We start from the raw sequence: 20153 nt of genomic DNA on the forward strand, positions 1-20153 counted from the left end.
TGTGTATTTCCGTGTAGTGCTGTAATCATGTTGAAGTTGGTCGTTGGTTTTTACTCGTAAACAAACATCGATCATCATGGAAACATCTACAGATAATTTATGACGTATGAAGGACATGTTGGAAAATTTCTTTAAAGTAACATTGGTTTTGCCTGGGTTCGAATCCTGACCCAGCTACAAACTGTCATCCTGCTGTTTCACAGGCAGGACGATTCGTCAATTTGTGTGCCATTACTCTAATGGACGTTAAACCGGGCGTCCTGTCTGCCATCAGTTGGTGGACCTTAAAGATCCAACGGTGTCCTTCGCGAAGAGTAGATGAGCTATCACTGACATCATGAACGAATTTCTAATTCCTGCCTTGACGAACTGCTTTGAAGGCAACGGCAAACCACCGAGTGTCATCCTTTCCAAGAAACTGCTTCGGACGAGAACGGCACTCGGTGGAGCGCACACCTCCGCCAGCTTGAACAGTATACGTTTTGTAGCCCACTGATAGGCCAGATCTGGATCCAGACCTGAACCAAAAATAACGTATATATATGTCATTAATTAATATAATCTTCATTTTGGGCAGACAGAAAGACAACTTGATGAGAAAACGGACACATTACACTTCACGCACAATGGCCACAGGATCAGTGCACCCTGCTCATTGGATACAAAATGGCGTCAAATTGCAAGTTGTCATCACTCCGAGTATACAGGGACTCCACCTCGACTTACACCCCCTTTCCCTCCCATTACTCCTATCTCTTCCCGAATGTATTCCCCTTCTATCCCCAATCCTCCCCAACGCTGCTCTTTCAAATTATTCTTCCTCTTATTTTTCTCAATTTTTTTTTCTTTTCTTACTTAACTCTCACGTTTTGGGGTTGCCGCTGTGTTTTTGGAAACTACGAACCATGTTTTGATATCCCAAACATTATAGTCACACCTTGCAATCCCGATTTGTACTCTTCTGATTGACACATGTATCTTCGAAAATGAATAACACTTGCACTGTTCATTTCCCACATTGTTCCAACACGATGTGGAACCAGAAGCTGAGTTATGTGCCGGACTTGGGAGGCCATGCTCGACACATGCGGCATGTCGGTCCAACCCGACGGGTGCTTGCTGCTACTGCAACTATGGTTACTATGGTGACGGCCATTTTTGTTTGCCTCAAGGTACCCGATCTTGTTCGTTCCTATTTTTAAATCGAGCAGTGTGTCTTTCACTTTGTTACTCCACGCTCACCAAAGAATGGTCTTTCTCTCCTGGATTTTGTTCATCTTCCCTCAACACACAAGGTTTTACAATGACCCACATGATGCAGTGTCACATACTCATCCACACTTTAAAACAAACAGACTGACTTGACCCTATACTCGGGTCATTCCATTAAAAAAATAATAATAACTGGAACGACCAATCAAAGACTGCATACCCTTGCCCGGACGTATTTGGTTGAAAAGACGATCTGAGATGGTGGTGGAACAGCTGGCTTGAAGACCTGGAGGGAAGAATGAGATTGAAGAGGATGTGGAAGTTGATTCCAGAGAGGAATGAATGAGTGGAGGTGAGAAGTGATTCTGGATTTAGGTAGTTTCACCAGAAAGGGGTTGATGGTGGACCGTGTGAGCCCTTAAGAAACCTGGGGGGGACAAACCACAGAAAGAGCAGGGTGTGTAAGACCAGAAACGAGGTGGTAGGAGACAGAGAGACCATCGACCTGTCTGCATTGGTGAAGTGATTGACCTATCGGCTCAGCTTCATCATGGGTGATCCCATTGATCTTGAAGGTCTTGGTTTCCATGGCGACAAGCTGAGCAATATGTGATGTTGGGGAGCCAGCCCAGAGAGGAGAGCAACACTCCATGAGGCTGTGGATGAAGGCCTTTTCGGCGGATAGGAGTTGAGGTGTGCCGAGGTTGGATTTTGTCCGACGGAGGATTATGAGTCGGCAGCTGTCTTTGGAGGCCAATGATAAAATGTGTTTTGCCCAAGAAAGATCACGGGTGACAGGAGACCTGGGTCAGACCCAGGAGCTTGAATGACTGAACCTCCTCAAGAAGATTGTTGAGAAAGTACATGGGAGGGTTTGCCAGACGGTCCTTTCTGAGAGAGATCCTGAGAGCGTGAGATTTGTCAGGATCAATAGTTTGACAAGCCAAGTGTCCAAGTGTTTGACCAGCTTGTGGTTTCGTTAACGTCTGAAGAGAGGAAAGAAGCTGCAACCTGCCTGTCTGGAGGATGAGGGATGTCACGGTGGAGGATGCAGTCATCAGCAAACAGATAAAGGGGATTTTCCAGAGTCAGAGAGATCATTGATGAAGATCAGGAATAGGACTGGGCCCAGAACACTGCCTTGGGGCACTCCAGTCTTGGTAGGGAGAGGAGATTCCGTTGAGTGCCACACGTTGACTGCAAGAGTATAGAAAGTCGGAAAGCCATGTGTGGAGTTGGAGTTGGCCTTGGATGCTGAAGGCAGTGAGTTGAGAGAGCAAGGCAGGATGGCAGGCTGTATCAAAAGCTCGAGATATGTCCAGAAAGACTGCCCTGATCTAATGTCCCACATTGAAGGAGCATCCATTGTGGGTTGAGTATCGACTGCGATTATTTATTCCATGACCTTCCCCTGTGAGATGATATGCAACTCAAGTGGAGTTTAAAATGCCATTCTTCCTTCTATTAAATATTTGGGATAGTCAGTGTTGTATTGCAGAAGGAATTTACTCATGTCCATGAAACAGGGCTGCCCCAACGTGTTCGAGGCGAAGTGAGAGGACATGTTCTCCTTGGTTCAGCTACAGCTCATGTGGAATTGTCCGGTGTGTACATGCACGTGGACATAGCGGTGAAGGACGGACGTCAACACACAAAGTTAACCCATGTTTCAGGAGAGCTCGCATGGTCGTTGTTGCCATTATCCGGCATCACAGACATCATGGGCTGGATGTTTGCGCAGGAGCATCCGGGCACTGAGAATGGATTCAACCTGACAGGTGAGCTGTGTTTCATGTTTCTTGTGCTGCTGATCGTGTGTCCTTTTCGGACACTGCACCCAGATTCATGATCTCTGCTCCGTTACAGGTGGGCACATCACACGGTCCGCTGATGTCACCTTTATGCCTGGGAATGAGCGCATCACCATTTTGCAGTTGGTAAAGGGAACAGAAGCTACAGATAAGTACGGATTTGCCACCATCATCACCACGATGGAAGGGCGGATTCCCATCCTGCCTCACGGTGTCATTGTGTCCATGAACAGATACGAGGAGATCTTCCACCATCGCCCCGAAGGTGAGCCATTGCTGGAAGATTGGATGGTCGTCGTGTGGTGGCACTCATCAGGATGGGGGACACAATAGGAATGTCATGCATTGTTTCATCAACATCAACATACCAGCCTTTTGGCATTTTCAGATGTCATCACAACGAAAATGTGAATTAAAAAGTGCCGGTGGACCTTCTGGTCCAGTCGGGCCGAATAATTTTGTCTGTTAAGACAATTTGCAGTGATAATGGTGTTAACAAAAATGGTGTTGTGGTGAGGGGAGTGTTGGTTTGGGATGCAAAATGTAGGCTGATGGGAGAGCGTGGTGACGGAGATTAAAAATACAATGCGTTGGGGGCAGTACATGAGATGTACTGAGATGAGATGGGATATGAGATGGGATAGGCCACTTGGAATGAACAAGAAAAACAATGAACGAACAGGAAAGGAGGAGAGAGCGGAGGGGAGGAAACGCAATAATCAACAAGTTGGATTCGGTAAAAAAGGCTCCTGGTGGGGATGGGGGTGATTGTGGATTGTTTTGCATCACTTGCTTGAATCGCGAGAAGGAGGATCTCACATTCAAACACATTGTGGGTCTCACAATCAGATGTTAACTTTCATGGCGAAGGCACGTTTCAAAATTCGCCTCCAAAGCCAGCCGCCGACTGGGCATCCTCTGTCGTACAAAGTCCTTCTTCGGCACACCTGAACTCCTATCCACCTCCAAGGCCTTCATCCGCAGCGTGATGGAGTCCTGCTCTCCCCGCTGGGTCTCCTGCCTCACATCTTGCTCAGCTTGACGTGGTGGAAACCAAGGCCTTCAAGAGCATTGGAATATCTCGCGATGAAGCTGAAGCTATGGACCTTTTACTTCGCCACTGCAGACAGGTCAATTGTCTCTTTGTCTTCCACCGCCTCCGTTCTGGTCTTGCACCCTCTGCTCCTTCTGTGCTTTGCCGCCCCCATCAACCCCCTTCTGGTGGAACTACATAATCCAGGATCACTGCTCACCTCCAGCCATTTGCTCCTCTTTACTCCAGTCTGTTGAACAAACTTCCACATCATCTTCAATGTCATTCTTCCCTCCAGGTTTTTAAGACAGCTGTTTACCACCATCCCAGATCGTCCTCAATCCAAAACCATTTACTTTTCTCCCCTCGTTAACACCTCCACCGCACCCCAATCCTCCCTCCTTCCAAATTTCCAGTTTTCCCTTGTGAGAGATTCCTTCTGTGTCCATATTGTCCACTCCATGCATCCTCTCCTGCCCCCTGTTCCTTCCCACACCGAGTGTTTGTCCGCCTCCCTCAGTCTTGGCCTTCAACTCTGCCGTTGCTGTTTCCCCCTCTCTCTCTCTCTCTCTCTCTCTCTCTCTCTCTCTCTCTCTCTCTCTCTCTCTCTCTCTCTCTCTCTCTCTCTCTCCCTCTGCTGTTCCTTCTGTCCCGTGGCGTCCTGCTGTGTTCAATGGACCATCACAAGTTCTTCCACGAGCCTTGACTATGTATACCAAACCCCCCCCACCCCCACCCCCCAGGTACTCCTGCCTGCCTCCGGAACCCGTTTCGGCTCATCACATGCAGACGAAATGCACCTGGCCGGCATCTTGATCGGCTGCAGAGCGAGGCTCGCCCGTGCATTGACCGGGATCATTAACCGGGATCGCCGAGTTGGACCGATGAGGGACGACCGATACCACAGCTGACTCCTCTTGGCGGGCCGCACGGATCCCACCCGTTTACCTCGCAAGTTTCACGAATTCTTGAACTCGGTGGTGTTATGGTTAGACCGCTCGAGCATCCGCTCCAAGCCTGGGAGGTGGGCTGTTCAAACTGCGGCCGAATCATACCAAAGACATTAAAAATGGCAGATGATGCTTCCTTGCTTGATGCTCAGCATATAAATGGATGGAGCATGGACAATTCACATCGGATGGCATCCACGGGGAGGAGGACATGCCCCATTGATGGTGGTGGTGAGAAAGGCGGTGCCATTGTTGTGATGTCGCTGGTACCCAGATATCCCTTCCCCCCAAGCTCAGTGGCTGTGTTAAGTGTTTGTGTTGTCAATGTGTCCATGTTTGTGTTAGTGGCAGCTTCATTACAGGCCTTCAACCCTCCTCAAAAAACAAGCAAACAAAAAATAAAATAAACTTGAACTTTAAAGCTGAGAAAACGAACGACTTGACTGCAACCGTCTCCCCCCACACGGATCAACGTACCAGGGTCTGGACTCCAGAGGATGGAGAGGAAAGTGGCAGATGAGATGGGATAAACCGGTGGATGAGAGAAAGTAGACTTGGAGGAAATGATTCCCAGGTGGAATCAACAGCAGGCGGTGTGGAGATCGTGCTTCATTACCTCCACCACCGAAGGTGGATGAAGGTGATGATTGCACCCCTGTTTGTCTGTTTGTTTGTTTGTTTGTTTGTGAACAGGATATCTCAAAAAGTTGGCGACAGATTCAGACGAAATTTGGTGGATGAGTTGGTAAGATGACAAGACCAAGCCGATTTGATTTTGGTTCAGGTGAGTGGATCCGGCCGATCAGAGGGACACAAAAGGTAAACTGTTAGGCCTGGCAGAGGCATGCGCTCTCCCAAGTGCTGTTCTGGTTCCTTTTGTGATATGGCAGATTGGAGTCCCTGCCACCCAGCCTGTGCCAACAGCAGATACCACGTTGAGGTTGCTCTCCCACAATAGTCAGAGATATGGGCTCAACTAAGGTGACAATCCTCGGCCGAATTAAGTTCACCCGAAAGAGCCTCAGACGGTACAATTGACATTGTAGTAAATTGAAATACCTTATTGTTGATGTGAAAACTTCGATGATTCTGCTCCAATAATAATTAGAGAACAAACAAATCCACTAAAGTAAATAAAGCAATCACCCGAACATGGCTTGCGTGTTTCATCTTTTGTCCTCACTTCCTGATCCTCACTTCTCAATCCCTCCCTTTGCTCTTCCACTCGCAGCCGTCACGTCCAGCTCAACTCACGAGTACGCTGTGGATTTTGGACACGGTCGGCACGAGACATTCCAACAACAGTGGAGGCAGGAAATCACTTGGAGCGGATGCCCACATGATGCGGGGTTCCACAGCATGGCCGCACAGCGCCTCTCCGTCGACAAGATCGACGTGCTGTACGACGTCGGTGAAAATATTCTGCGCTTTGCCTCCACAAACACGATTAGCTCCGTCACAGGTGACACAGAGTCATGTCTGCCGCTGCTCTTTGGGGCGTGTTGTTTCTTTTGTTTGTCGTACTTCTGGTTCAGCCTTTGTGTTTTGCAGGCAGGATGGGAGTACGTGACGTCACAGATAAAATTACCTGTGATGTTTTATTGCCAAGCCTCCAATCTCGTTGAATCTCGATATACTTTGGTCGCCATTTTGCATTTCAGGAAAACCGCTTGTCCGATCGGTGCCAAACTTAAAATGTCTGATCGACTTCCCATGGGAAACATGATCTGTGATCCTGTTGGGAAACATGATTTGTGAACAATCACATCATCAGTCACACGGTATGGCAGCTATATTGGATTTTTTTGAAAAAAAACCTTTTAAAATCCCCTCTGAAAACGCTTAACTGATCGATACGAAACTTTCCATACACGTGGGAAATTTAATTATATCGTATCAAAGGAAAACTTTTAAGAAACCACTTGATGCCTTCACCGATCAATGCGAAACTTAAAATATGTGATCAACGACCTGTGGGAACGTTTTATTAAAAGAAGCTGATCTGAAACACAAGATGGCCCCCAGTGACGTCACAATCCAGAAAGTGGGCAATATCTCGAAAAGTATGAATTAACGAGATCCTGGAGTTTCACCTTTTCAAATAGAGCTGATTGTGAGGTCTGGTATGGGAGCACGCACTGGAGCAGCGCGTCGAGTGGGGATCCAGTTGAATGTGATGTAATTTTGACCCAACAGGAAGCGCCATTATTATTATTATTTTAAAGGAAATCTGGAGCTTATCGGAGAAGGAAATCGATCTCTTTTGTAAAATGCATGTCATGCATGAAACTTGGAAAATGAAAGGGAAGGAGAAAAGATTCAGAGACCAATTTAAATTTACAACATTGGCCAGTTGGACGGAAACTACCCCGCTTTACAAATCCGAAAGAGCAGCATCGACGATCAACTACCTGACTCGGGACAGAGTTGAAGACATTAGAACTGGGGCCAGACAGAAAGTGACCAAAGAGAGGAGGGAGTTAGAATGTGGATGCTCCCCGAGGGTGGAGAGAGGGATGGAGTGGCTTCATGGCAACAGCACGAAGGAGGGCGATGCAGCAGACAAATACAACAATTCCAAAGATGGAATTGCAGCCAAAAAGAGCGGTGAGGCGGCGGCCATCCCGACGCCGGTGAGCAAGGTTGGACCACTGGTGAGTGGTACCCAACTATGCTGGTGAATGAGGCTATGTCCGTCGAGGTGTGCAAGCTGGGGTTGTTTAAGGTCGTGCCGCATCCCATGGTATTCGAGACAGAGTGAGGGTCGACTCCATGCCCAGAGTCATTGACCCTCGGAGCACCGGGTGTTTGCCAATCGCCAAGGGGAAAGGAGTGGGGTGAGAAGGAAGGACTTGAGTTGAGAACTTGCAAAGAGATAGGCCATCGAACAAAGTCTGAACTCGGTTTGGGTTTTGTATGTTTTTGTTTTGGAAATGTTGGGACATTGAGTCTCGAGCAGCTGGCCACTCCTGGCAATACGGAAAGGACTCTGCAGTGAGAGGCTCAAGGCCAGCAATGGCTGCAGAGAGGGGCAAGACAGGAGAGCCATAGGGTCTTCACCTGCAGCTGAGTTTTGAAACGCAAGGCCCCAAATCGAATTAAAATTCATTTAAATTCAGTCTTGGAGGGACCCGGTCCCCGGTTGCAGATTTCGGACTGGGTGGAGCAGGGGTTAATGGGACAGGCCTCGATGGAAGCTGTCCCCCACCTCTCCTGGTAAATTGGGAATCGCCATGCAGCATGATGACTGGCCAGGCAGGATTTGGCCGTCAGGTCTGTCCACAGGCTTGGTGTGACCCAGGCCTCACGTCACGTTAGGTCTGGTGGTGTTGTGGAGCGCTCCCTGTCCATCGGGGCGCCGTCCGAGCCAGTGTCGTCTTTCCAATTGCACAGACCGCCATTAAATATGTCACAGAGCTTGTCACGATCACAGGAGGCATTCATGGGTGGAGATCTGTCTGGGTTATTGGTAGAACGTGTCCGTCTTCGGGCCTTCTTCCTTCGGGCCTTGCACCGACCCACATCGTGGGGAGTCTTTGCAGTACGGGTAATTGCAAGATGTCCGCTTTTTGTCCAAACTGAGAAAGTTCTCAAACTCTGTCGTTTTGATAAAGAGCAGCCCTTTCTCTCGGGTACCTATCCAAGTATTCTCGGCTTCTTTCAGAAGCTTTGTTAGCCATTTTCGGTGAGAAGCCCCTCTCGCTCTGTTGCGTACGTGGGTACGTACGTCACCTGGTGGTGTCTGTGCTTGCCCAGAAGTGGAAGGGAAGCTGAATCTGGAGTTAATTTGTAAGGATTGATATACCTGCATGTGCACAGGAAATAATTAAATTTCAAACTAATGAAATAATGCAACGATCACAGAACATGGTTCAATGGGCCGTTTGAGAAGAAGAGTACTCAAGAACCCGTCGGAGACCTGCCCTTCAGCTGTATGCGGAAACCCGCCCTCATCGACATTGCTTCTTGAGGGGTCGTGTCCACGCGAGCCCAGCATTCTGGGGCGGATGACATCATTTTGAAATCCCCGTGTTGTCATGATGCAGGTTTGAGGAGACACCACTCCGCTTGCCCAATGAACAAGTGTGGCTGTGATTGCAGATCGGCAACGCACACTCATTCCACCGCACCTCAAGGAACACTCACCGTGCTGCACACTTCGTCTCCTGCACACACGCACCGTTTGTTGTCCGACACTCACTGTGCTGTTTTCCAGAACACCCACCGGTGAACGCGTGTCTCGCCCCGACACATGGATGTGACTCCGCCGAACGTGCACGCTGCATTCCCACTGGACCGTCAACGCTTCGCTGCGACTGTCTTCCTGGCTACACCGGAAATGGACACGTTTGTTTGGGTAGGGCCCCGTAGATCTTCTGGTCAAAAACGTCATCCACCACGATATCTCAACAATGTGTCGGACCCGATATGTTCTCGTGGATCAGGCATTACGTGGTGGAGGTACGCGCCACACCGGGTGCGTTTCTCGGTTTGTGGCTGTTTTGATTTCTTCTTGATGGCATTTTCTTATTTACTCATGTGTATGATATTGAGTCGGTTGGGATTAACTTATTTATCAGTAAAGTTATCAACAAGCCGATATATTAGATTGTTCATGATGTTCAGGCAACTCGAAACGAAATTGATGCTGACTGTTCATGTATTGTTCAAATGATGCATTTCAAATTCGAAGATCTATCGTCGAGGCTCATGGAAGAGATAAAATTAGTACACTGAACGGATTAGATAGGAGCAGGACAAAAGGAGCAGTTGATAGAGGGGGGAAACACCAACAGCAGAGTTGAAGACCAAGACAGAGGGAAGTGGACAAACAATGTGTGTGTGGGGAGGAATGGGTAGCAGGAAAGGAGAAGATGGATAAAGAAGGAAATTCCAAGGACGGTAAACTGGAATATTGGGAGGAGGGATTGTGTGAACGGTTGGGGTTGACGAGGGTAGAAGATATCATGGTTTTGGATTGGGGACAATCTGAGATGGTGGTCAACAGAGCTTGAAGATCTGGAGGGAAGAATGAGATTGAAGAGGATGTGGAAGTTGGTTCTGCAGGTGGGGAACAAAAGAGGAACGAATGAGTGGGGGATCGAGGTAGTTTTACCAGAACGGGGTTGATGGTGGACTGAGTGTGCCCTGGCAAAAACCTGGAGGGGACAAAGCCCAGAAACAGCAGAGGGTGCAAAACCAGACAGAGGTGGTGGAAGACAGAGATCACCGACCTGTCTGCGATGACATCGTGATCGGCCCTTCGACTCTGCTTCAGCGCAGGTGATTCCAAAGACCTTGAAGGCTTTGGTTTCCACCGCGTCAAGATGAGGCAGGAGGGCCAGCCCAGAGGCGAGAGCGGTACGCTATACAGCTGCAGATTGAGGCCCTATAGGTGGATGGGAGTTCAAGTTTGCCAAGGAAGGACCTTGTATGACGGAGGATGCCCAGTCGGTGGCTGGCTTTGGAGGCCAACTTTGAAATGTGGCTTGGCCAAGAAAAATGTTATTTCTGATTCTGAATCTTCATCGGTGATCTTTCTGATTCCCTGGAAAATCCTGCTTCGCTCTTTGATAACGACTCCATCATCTCCTGTATTATTCCTCACTCTTCAGCCCGACAGGGCAGCAGCCTTTTCCCTTTCCCCAGACCTTGATGGAATCAGAAACTGGTCAAACATTTGGAATATGTCTTGGGCCGATGCGCCCATCACTTTCTCATTGCAGACAAGTCGGTGTTCTGTCTGTGTTCCATCACCTCCTCCCTGGCCTTGCACTCTCCGCTCTCTCTCCGTGCTTTGGCAGTTAAAGATGGGCGGCTGCCAAAAAAACAACAAATCACAATTGAAACTAGAATTGAACTCAGTGGACCGCAGAGCTCGACCAGGCTGAACAGGTTACGTTTTGTGTCCCACGAATAGGCCGGATCTGCATCCGAACCTGAACCAAAACCGAATCGGCTTGTTCTTGTCACGTAACCAACTCGTCCACCCAGTTTTTGTCATCACTCGTCCACAACTTTTTGAGATATATCATAATATACATCGTTTTTAGCCACATCTCTCGATGGTGAAGAATGACGAGCAAAATTAAAAAAAATTCTCATATCGTCACCACCAAAATCGAATCAATTCGTCGTTGTGTCACACGCACAACCTGTCCACCAAGTTTTGTCCGAATTAGTCCATAACTTTTTGAGATAACCTGCCAAAAAAACAGACAGACAGACATGGGATACCCCCCCTCCGCCCCCCAGATTTTGGTGGGGCACACGTGGTCCATCAGTCACCTCCTTCTGTTGAAAATCCCGAATCACTACTCAACTCAACTCATTTGTTCCTCTTTTTTCACCCTCCTGTGTAACCAACTTCCACCTCCTCTTGAATCTCACTCTTCCCTCCAGGTCTTCAAGATAGCTGTTCACCACCATCTCAGATCGTCCCCAATACAAACCCATGACCTTTTGTACTCTTGTTACCCCCCCCACCCCAATTTTCCGGCCATGTTGAGGCCAAGTAGGGAGGGACGGCGAGGTTTGCAGCATCGAGTGAGTGGTGGCACAGGATGACGCAGAGGGACAATGTTCTTGAGGGTCCAGCAGCAGTGAAGGTGGCATTCGTGGTCTTCTTCATTTATATACAGCACAACACTGCGGAGTAGCATCATTGGCTGAGGCAGTGTCCTCTGCCGGTAAGGGCAGCCACGGTGCCGGTGATAGCTCGCCTACTCTTCACGAAGGACATCGCGTGATCTTTCACATCCACCAACGAATGCTGGCAGACGGGTCGCCCGTTTAACGTCCATGGCAGTCGTGGTGTCATCAGGCCAAGCATTACGACCTGTTCACACCGCACTACTTTGCTTTAGATCCTGGTTTCTGCATGTTTGAAGGGATTGGTCGGAGTGGTTGTGCCCCAGTGGCTCCTTTAGCATATTATGTTCTTCTTCAGTATCACCTCAACGTACCCTCCCTTACCTGGCACACCTGGTTTTTCCCATATTTTGTGGTTGTGTGGCAGAAAATACCGAGTGTTGGAGCAAGCCCTGTGACCAAAATGCAAGTTGCTACATCAGACCCGGATCTTTCACGTGCATCTGCAATGTCGGGTTTGACGGCAATGGATTCCAATGCAGCCCATCACCCGGTACGTTATTTTGATGAAGTTCATTCTCTCCGCGTTAGAAACCTGTGATGTCACGTGACAGCATTGATTTTGACAGGATCTTCACAAACAAAGCTCCACGAACGTCATGCAAAACTAAGGCCTATTATTTTATTATTTGGATATTTTTTTCTGTTGGAGTTATCCAGTGAACCCTTAAATATCACGGGGGTCACGTTCCTGAATTGTGCCGCGAAATTCAAAACCGCGGAAGTTAAGACTTAAGGCTCATGGGAAAAATGAGGTTACGTTCCTGGACTTTGAGAAAATTCGGGGGAAGTTGGACGGCAGCCACAAATAAACATATAATTGAAATAAACATATAAAATAAGTATGGAACACGACTTTTACCTTTACACGTTAAAAAAAATTACAGTCCTGCATCGACGGGAAGGTACGCGATGGCATCCTCTTCCAGTTAGACCTGCTCCGGCCTGAATCGCCTTGAACGGTTTGTCGAGTTGCAGCGGGTGGGTTTCCGCAGCAACAGGATCTGCTGATGCTGATGCTGATGCTGCTGCCACGGGTAACTTGATGTTAACATGGCCGAGTCTGCTCCTTCGCGGAGGCCTCGTGGAAAATGTTCGTACGTGCGCAATGCTTTGTCCCGTATCACAAGTCCACTCAAAGGCAGGTTTTGGGGATTTGGTCCTCGATCCAAACATCAATGACTTTTTCGATCCTTTCAACATTCGGATCAGGGGACTGGAACGACACCTTTGCAACTCAAGTACCCATGTGGATGCAAACAATGACTCGAAACTCAGCTTAAAAACCACGAATGGTCGAAACTAAACTAAATGGCAACTAACTATGGTAACTATGGTAAATGGTAACTAAATGGCCCCGTGAAAACTAAATGGTAACTAAACGTGTTTTACCACCCCGAACCCACCTCCTTCAAATTCCCTGCTTTCATTCCTGAAAGTCCCTGCAGTGTCCATCTTGTTTACCCCGTGTACCCCTCCTCGTCCCTCTCCCTTCCACAGATCTCCTCATGTCTCCGTTCCCCACTGTTTTGTCCTTCCTTCTTCCGTCCCTCTGTTCACCACGATCCACAATTTTGTCCACTTTCCCCCCACGTGACCAAGTTTGAAAACAACATCCCAGCATGCTTCGAGTCTTGTATAAAAATGCCGCACAGGCCTGGTTGTCTATAATTGTGGCTCGCCTGGCCGCAAGAAGAGACCTCAGTGACTTTGAAAGATGGCTGATTGTTGAGACCCGTTTGGCAGGAGCTTCAGTGACAAAGACCGCTCAACTTGCTGATGTTTCACGAGCAACGGTGTCCAAGGTGATGTGGACATGGCATTCCAAGGGAAAGACGTCATCAACAAAAGGTAACAGTGGGCGGGATCGCATGCTCCGTGATCATGATGTCCTTGCATTAATTTGAAATTCAAGGCAAAGCAGACGAGCAACCGCAGATCGATTGACCGTCAATTTTTCATCCTTGGGAGTGAGCAGCAATTTTCAGTCCGAAAACAGTCCGCCGTGAATTCCACAGAGCGGGTTGCATTGTCGGTTTGCAATGCACAAACAGCTCATCATACCTGGCAATGCTTGTTTGCGAGTCCAGTGGTGCAAAGAGCACCGGACTACTGAGCAGTGGAGAAATGTGACATGGTCAGATAAATCATCCTTCACCATGTTCTCGACAAATGGGCGAGGGCACTTTTGTGGCACCATCCTCAAGAACTCTACAATCCTTTGTGTTTGGTTCCAACAATAAAGGGTTCTGGTGGTTCTGTCATGTCGTGGGGTACATTTTCCTGGCATGGTTTGGGTGCAGTCATTCCCTTCGAAGGCAAGGTCAATGCCAATCAATACTTAATGGCACTGAGTGATCATCTTTTCCCCATGTTGCAGCATTTCTTTCCTGCCGGGAGGGGGTGTCTTGCAGGATGAGCATGTGTGGTCCCCCAATGGTTCGATGAGCATGACACTGAGGTTGTCCTGACGTCATGGCATTCTCACTCACCAGATTTGAACCCGATTGAGCGTTTATGGGATGTTGTGGAACGACACCTGAGACAGCGGTTTCCACCTCCAACAAACAGGTGTGGGTTGATTGATTTTGTCGTGGAACAATGGTTCCGCATCCCTCCTGCAGAATTCCAGACGCTGGTGGACTCCATGCTGCGGTGCACACAGGCCGAACTGGCCGCATGTCGTGGCCCAACACCGATGATGTGACTTTACATTGTTGTTTCCAAATTTTTTTTGTCCACGACCAGTGCGTCATCAATGCATTGTGTCTGCACGCCACACAAACACGTACACAACAAAAACAACACCTGACGAAGGTCTGCAATCTGATTACTCTTTTCATTATTGTCATTGCAGGTGACATCCAGAACACGAGCAAAAGCAGAACCGCTTCCACGGATATGCCCTGAGCACAGTTGAAAGTCCTGCAGGGAAAGTTCATCAGTTGGATCTGTGTGGCTTGGATTATAATAATCATGATTGTGACGTGGTGGTGGTATATCCAGACAAGTGGTATATGTCGGATTTGACCTGTCGATGCACATTGCACCCAATGGGAGAAACCTTTAAGGCATTTTTTCATTTGTTGAACAAGACATGAGACAGGGAAATGAGCAAAAAAATTGGAAATGTAACTGGTGGTCAATGTGGAATACAGATAATGATGATGCAAGAGTTACATGTGGGGGCTGGCAGGATGGCCGAGACGAGAGGGATGCACATTCGCCTCTCAGCTGTCTCGCCTGGGTTCGATTCCCGACCCAGCGAGAGACTGTCTTCCTGGTGCTTCACATGCAGGGTGATTCATCAGTGTGTGTGTGTGCCGTCCCTCGGATGGACGTTAAATGGGTGTCCCGTCTGCCAGCATTCGTTAGTGGACATTAAAGATCCCATGGTGTCCTTCGCAAAGAGTAGGCGAGCCATCGCCGGCACCATGGCCAAATTACAAAATCCTGCCCGAACTCGTCGAACATCAGGCCTGGCCAGCCGGTTCGTGAAGACTCGGTTCAAATGGTGAGTTGAGAACCAAGCAGAGCGGTGTAGAAATTCTCATTGCTGAGTTCACTGCATTTTTGGGGTAATTTATTGAGTTAAACCGTCAGTAATGTGACCTCCAACATCGATGGGAGTATAAACAATGGTATCGGGTTCTTTGGGTTCGGGTTCATCAACTTTTGGTTGGGTTTTATTTGCTGTTCGGGTTGTTTTAATTGTTATGGTGTTTGTTTTTTAAATTGTGTTTTCAAAAATAAAATTTTGAAATGGAAACGTGTGTCGTGCATCCATTTTTACTGTGATATCTCGGTGTTAGTTTATGTTATTGCTAAGTGCTAAGTTTATGTGTTAAGTGACCACCCTAACCACTAAGCCCACATCGGATCCCAAGCCACCACCCTAACCACTAAGCAAACCTAGGATTCCAAGCGACCACCCTGACCACCAAGCCCACATCGGATCCCAAGCCACCACCCTAACCACAAAGCCAACGTTGGATCCCAAGGCACTTCCTGAACCACGAAGCCAACATCAGATCCCAAGCCATCACCCTAACCAATAAGCCAACCGAGGATCCCAAGCCACCACCCTAACCACCAAGCCCACCTGGGATCCCAAGCCACCACCCTAACCACTAAGCCCATCTGGGATCCCAAGCCACCACCTGAACCAATAAGCCCACCTGGGATCCCAAGCCACCGCCCTAACCACCAAGCCCATCTGGGATCCCAAGCCACCACCCTAACCACTAAGCCCATCTGGGATCCTAAGCCACCACCCTAACCAATAAGCCAACACCAGGTTAATAAATGATTTCCTTTTTCATGATATTTTTTTGTTTCAAGTCACAGATTTTTGACATTTTTACACATGATAGAGGACGTCCTTGTGAACTTAAAAAGTGTCGATCCATCTCCGTGGCCGCTCGACTTTTGGAGATATCAGGGAAAAAGTCCATTTTATCTGATTCAGAATCATGTTTTTGTGGATCCAAGGTCGGACGCCATTTTGTAATTAAATGACCCCAATCGTTTTGGCTTTTATACACGATGAACTACACCTGTTGTGGAGCACATCCATGCTGTCTAACCGTCGTTTACCTGTTCGTTCACACTTCCATTGTTCTCATAATTCCACGTTTGATCAAACAGCGGATTGTGGCAATACACCGCCTTATACGCCATTCTCACTTTTACCGCACAATATCGAATGAAAGGAAGAAGGAAGTTTCTCGTTGTCGTGTTAAATACTCATTTGGGATACAACACTCGTGTGAAGACGAAACATCAAGAATACAATGAACGTTACTCGAGCCAATTACTGATTAATTGTTTTCAGAGTAGTTGTTTCGAGTGTATTTATTTGCTCTCCAACGGACGGTTGAAATTTCCGTGCGTCGAGTACGTACACGGCACGTCGTGTGCTTCCTGAGAATTCCAATGTAAACGAGATATCCACGATCACAAAGCTTCGCCAAGGGTCAGCCTCCCCAGGACTCCCCCGGCTCACCCTTGGGCCGACAATCCGATGATGGCATGTTCGGACCGTATGACCTTGATCTTCAACATTTAGGGATAAAGTGTACATTAATAAAATGTGTTCCCATCTCTAACCTATTCATGGAGCTCAACGTCATGAGAATCGGAGGAAAATTATTCAAGTTACGATCAAAAAGGTGTTTTTTTTTGTTAATTAGGTCACAATCCGGAAAAAGTAGGTCAAGGTCACTCATCAAATATCAGGTGAACAACTTCACCGAGAGGTACACCGTGATGATGCGACAACATCTTGGAAGCCCAAGTGGTCTTTGAGATTCCCCATTGGCAAGGGGAAAGAAAAAGTCTCCGGACTTCTACATGGCGGTGTTCGGAACTTTATTTGATGTCCGCTCATGTTTTAAAACTGAAATGCGATACGCTCAACAAACTCTTACCCACAAACGTTTAAACAGCGGAATTGAGCTCAACAGCAGTTCCGACTGCGAAAAAAACAAAAAAAAGTCACCGGGCGTGTCCGGGTGTCACCGGGCGGTGTTTAGTCTGACGGGGTCGAGCCCATGAAGCTCTGTCCATGCACTCAGCTCCAGACCATGAATAGTTCTAGTACCCGTCCCAGTGGCAGTGCGATGAGTGCCAACCAGGGATGTCGTGTTACCCTGCCGGATTGGCAGGATCAATCTAAACAACCAGCCGGAACCCGAAGTTATTCGTGCCCGGTGGTCTTAGAACCGGGTGTTTGGGAGGAACTCGAGCGCTTCCCCTCAAGTGAAACTTAATCACCAGATCCGTAACAACACCAAATATCCACCTCCATGCATGGTTTTTCAAACATTGACAACACAGCAGATAGGATGTTCCGCTTCATCAGTGAGGACAATCATCACATTTGGCATCGGCAGTGCAAAACATCAATATAATTAACATATTCATATCAATTAGCTTCAAAAAATGAGAAATTACAACTCAGGACAAACTTTGGCCAAGGTTTGGTGGCACGGCTTGACAAGTGCTCTGAGCTGGATGTTTACACTGACAAGCAATGAAGCCAACACGAACAGGAAATAAATATTTATATAATAAATAAATAAATAAATAAATAAATAAACATGATGGAGTTTCACATTCGAGTGGAGTTCTCAACCAGGGTCAGGTAGTTGGCGGAGACATTTCACAGCCGAAAGCCAAAACCAACAAAAAGGCATTCGTGTCCGACATGGCGAAGCTTGCAGCATCTTCAGTGTTGTTCATGGTTCACTCCAAGCATCTGAAACCAAAACAAAATGTGATGAAAAGTGACTCCTAACAGGTATTGATAAACCTTGAGAATAAAGAACGTTTCATCCAGAATGGTACCTGTGGTCACCTGTGGGTGAGCGGTCCATTTCAACCTCTTCACCACCTGGAGTCTTCCTGTATACAGGGTTTTCAAACCACAGAGTTTCGACTTCAAGGAGCCGCCGGTTCCGGAAAATGTTGAACGCAGCAGCACAAGCCAGAACAAGCACTGAGGGCAGCAGTTTGTTCAGATCAGCTGTGAAATGTCATTGATCACCTGCATGGCGGCACCTTGACAAATCGATGGAAAATTGTCCGAGTCAAGGATGGAACAAAATATACTTACGGAGTGGGACAATTACAGCAGCTGCTGCTACTGCAGAAGAGATGTTTACATTTCCTTGAGGAGCAGGTTCACCTGAAAGGTAAGAACGCACTGAATTCTGGGAGTAAAGGATGGCAAGTTTCATACAATGTTACTCTTGAAGTTTTGACAAGCAGGTAGAATGTTGGCCTGAAGTACAATCAGTTGGTAAAGGTGGGTTAGCACCGGTGGGGGAATTAACGAATTTCTCCAAAGAACATGACAACCAACCGATTAAACTAATTAAATATGGCATTAACCTGGATGGAAGCTCTCATAAACATAAATAAATAATATTACAATATTATAATACAAACTCTAAACATGATGAAAACCAAAATGGTCAAAACGTCCAATCATCGTGTTAGAACAGCATGGTGAGGACAAAGCCAAGAACATCCTGTTCTCCCAACTCGAACCTACAACCCTGTACGGGGAATTTGGTGGAAGGAGACACGTGGGTAGCTTGTGTGTTTCAGGTACGACTTTCCGCACAGGTGCAAGAGTCGTCTCACCTGTGGAGCCAGGTGACATGTTCAATTATTGGATGAAATAGTAAAAGGATTAAAAGCTCCTGTTCGACGTTTTACAAACTTCAATTGGAGCTTTTAAACCGAGGAAAAGTGAACATGATATACCTTTCGTTGTCGACGTCATGCCGGGAGTTTTCCTTGGGATGCCAGCAGGTGGTGCAGGTGCAAGCTCACCTTCACCTGTCGATGCAGGTGTTGGAATCAATGTGAGAACATGACAATGAACACAAACACCATTCAAGGTGTCCACCAAGCAGAGAAATCTATACTAATAAAAGGCAATGTGTGTGTGTGTGTGTGTGTGTGTGTGTGTGTGTGTGTGTGTGTGTGTGTGTGTGTGTGTGTGTGTGTGTGTGTGTGTGTGTGTGTGTGTGTGTGTGTGTGTGTGTGTGTGTACATATGTGGGTTTCAGAATGTAGAATGGAGTCCTCCCAGGGTGGCCTCAAGGTATCCACCACCATTTCGGGGTGAGGGTCGAGGTTTCTCTCCAGGGTCGTCACTGAACCCCCAGAGGGCTTCCAACTGCAGTTCGTTTGCAGTGATATTCCCAGGGATGGTTTTTTAATATCTCTGTGAGGTTCTTCTCCATCATTCCCACGAGGTTCTTCATCATCACCGGAACAACTTTGGCATTCTTCAGATTCCAGGATCATTTCACTTCATGTTTGATGTTCTTGCTATTTGATCATTTTCTGTGATTTCTGCATCGTGAGTTCAAAATCACCGGTATTAACACCTCAATCAGCAAGACCTTCTTCTCTCTTTTTGTCCCTGAGTATGATATTTGGTCGCCGTGGTTTGTTTTCGATGTTCACGCCCGATGGGATCGTTAGGTCGTACCTGAGTGGTACTTCAACGTTTGCAAAGCAAACACACAAATCGAGGGTGGAGTAAATAAAACCTCCTGGAGAATTTCCTGGAGAAACCAGGGAATTTCGGATCATTGGTATCTCCCGCGGTGAGGATGTCTTTGGGCCTCTCACCGCAGGCCGGTCGATGGTTTTTCTGTCTTCTACCGTCTCCTCTCCGGTCTCGCCCTCCCCTGCTCTGTCTGTGATTTGTCCCCACCACATTTCCGCAGGGCGCTCAAGGTCCACCAGCAACCCCCTTCCGGTAAAACTACCAAAATCACGAATCGCTGTTCACCTTCACTCTTTCATTCATCTTTTTTCCCGCCTTTGGAACAAATTCCCACACTCTATTCAATCACACTCCTCCCTCCAGGTCTTCAAAACAGCCGTTCACTCCCATCTCTGATTTTCCCCCATCCAAATCCTCCATATTTTCCACCCCCGTTAATCCACCCCAAATTCCCTGCTTTCCTTGCTG

The 20153-nt window shown here is 47.6% G+C and overlaps 2 protein-coding genes across 14 annotated transcripts in view; one reads left to right on the forward strand and one right to left on the reverse strand.

Annotated features, from left to right (window-relative positions):
* Positions 1-15426, forward strand: part of LOC147006653 (nidogen-1-like) — a 33096-nt gene extending 17670 nt beyond the window's left edge. For 5 of the 11 annotated variants that reach the window (XM_085868257.1, XM_085868255.1, XM_085868252.1 and 2 more), the window contains exons 9-15: positions 1044-1172; positions 2739-2990; positions 3079-3288; positions 6238-6468; positions 9223-9363; positions 12025-12150; positions 14515-15426. In XM_085868257.1, coding sequence (XP_085724383.1) covers positions 1044-1172; positions 2739-2990; positions 3079-3288; positions 6238-6468; positions 9223-9363; positions 12025-12150; positions 14515-14567 — 1142 coding nt within the window. In that variant the 3' untranslated portion in view covers positions 14568-15426. Of the gene's footprint in view, positions 1-1043; positions 1173-2738; positions 2991-3078; positions 3289-6237; positions 6469-8870; positions 9053-9222; positions 9364-12024; positions 12151-14514 lie in introns of those variants that run through there. The other 6 variants (XM_085868254.1, XM_085868260.1, XM_085868259.1 and 3 more) reach the window with 6 other exon arrangements.
* Positions 15427-17501: 2075 nt separating this feature from the next.
* The window catches only part of LOC147006654 (interferon regulatory factor 2-binding protein 2-A-like), a 61005-nt gene continuing 58353 nt past the window's right edge, over positions 17502-20153 (reverse strand). Inside the window, exons 2-5 of one of the 3 annotated variants that reach the window (XM_085868175.1) lie at positions 18930-19004; positions 18274-18345; positions 18016-18156; positions 17502-17916 (exon numbers count right to left, since the gene is read on the reverse strand). In XM_085868175.1, the coding sequence (XP_085724301.1) occupies positions 17897-17916; positions 18016-18156; positions 18274-18345; positions 18930-19004 (308 nt within the window). In that variant the 3' untranslated portion in view covers positions 17502-17896. Of the gene's footprint in view, positions 17917-18005; positions 18157-18273; positions 18346-18717; positions 18807-18929; positions 19005-20153 lie in introns of those variants that run through there. The other 2 variants (XM_085868174.1, XR_015054645.1) reach the window with 2 other exon arrangements.

Source organism: Eptatretus burgeri, unplaced genomic scaffold (assembly GCF_056783735.1).
Source record: "Eptatretus burgeri isolate ZD-2024b unplaced genomic scaffold, Ebu_testis_v1 Ebu_testis_scaffold_3157, whole genome shotgun sequence".
In the NCBI taxonomy this organism is placed as follows: Eukaryota; Metazoa; Chordata; class Myxini; order Myxiniformes; family Myxinidae; genus Eptatretus; species Eptatretus burgeri.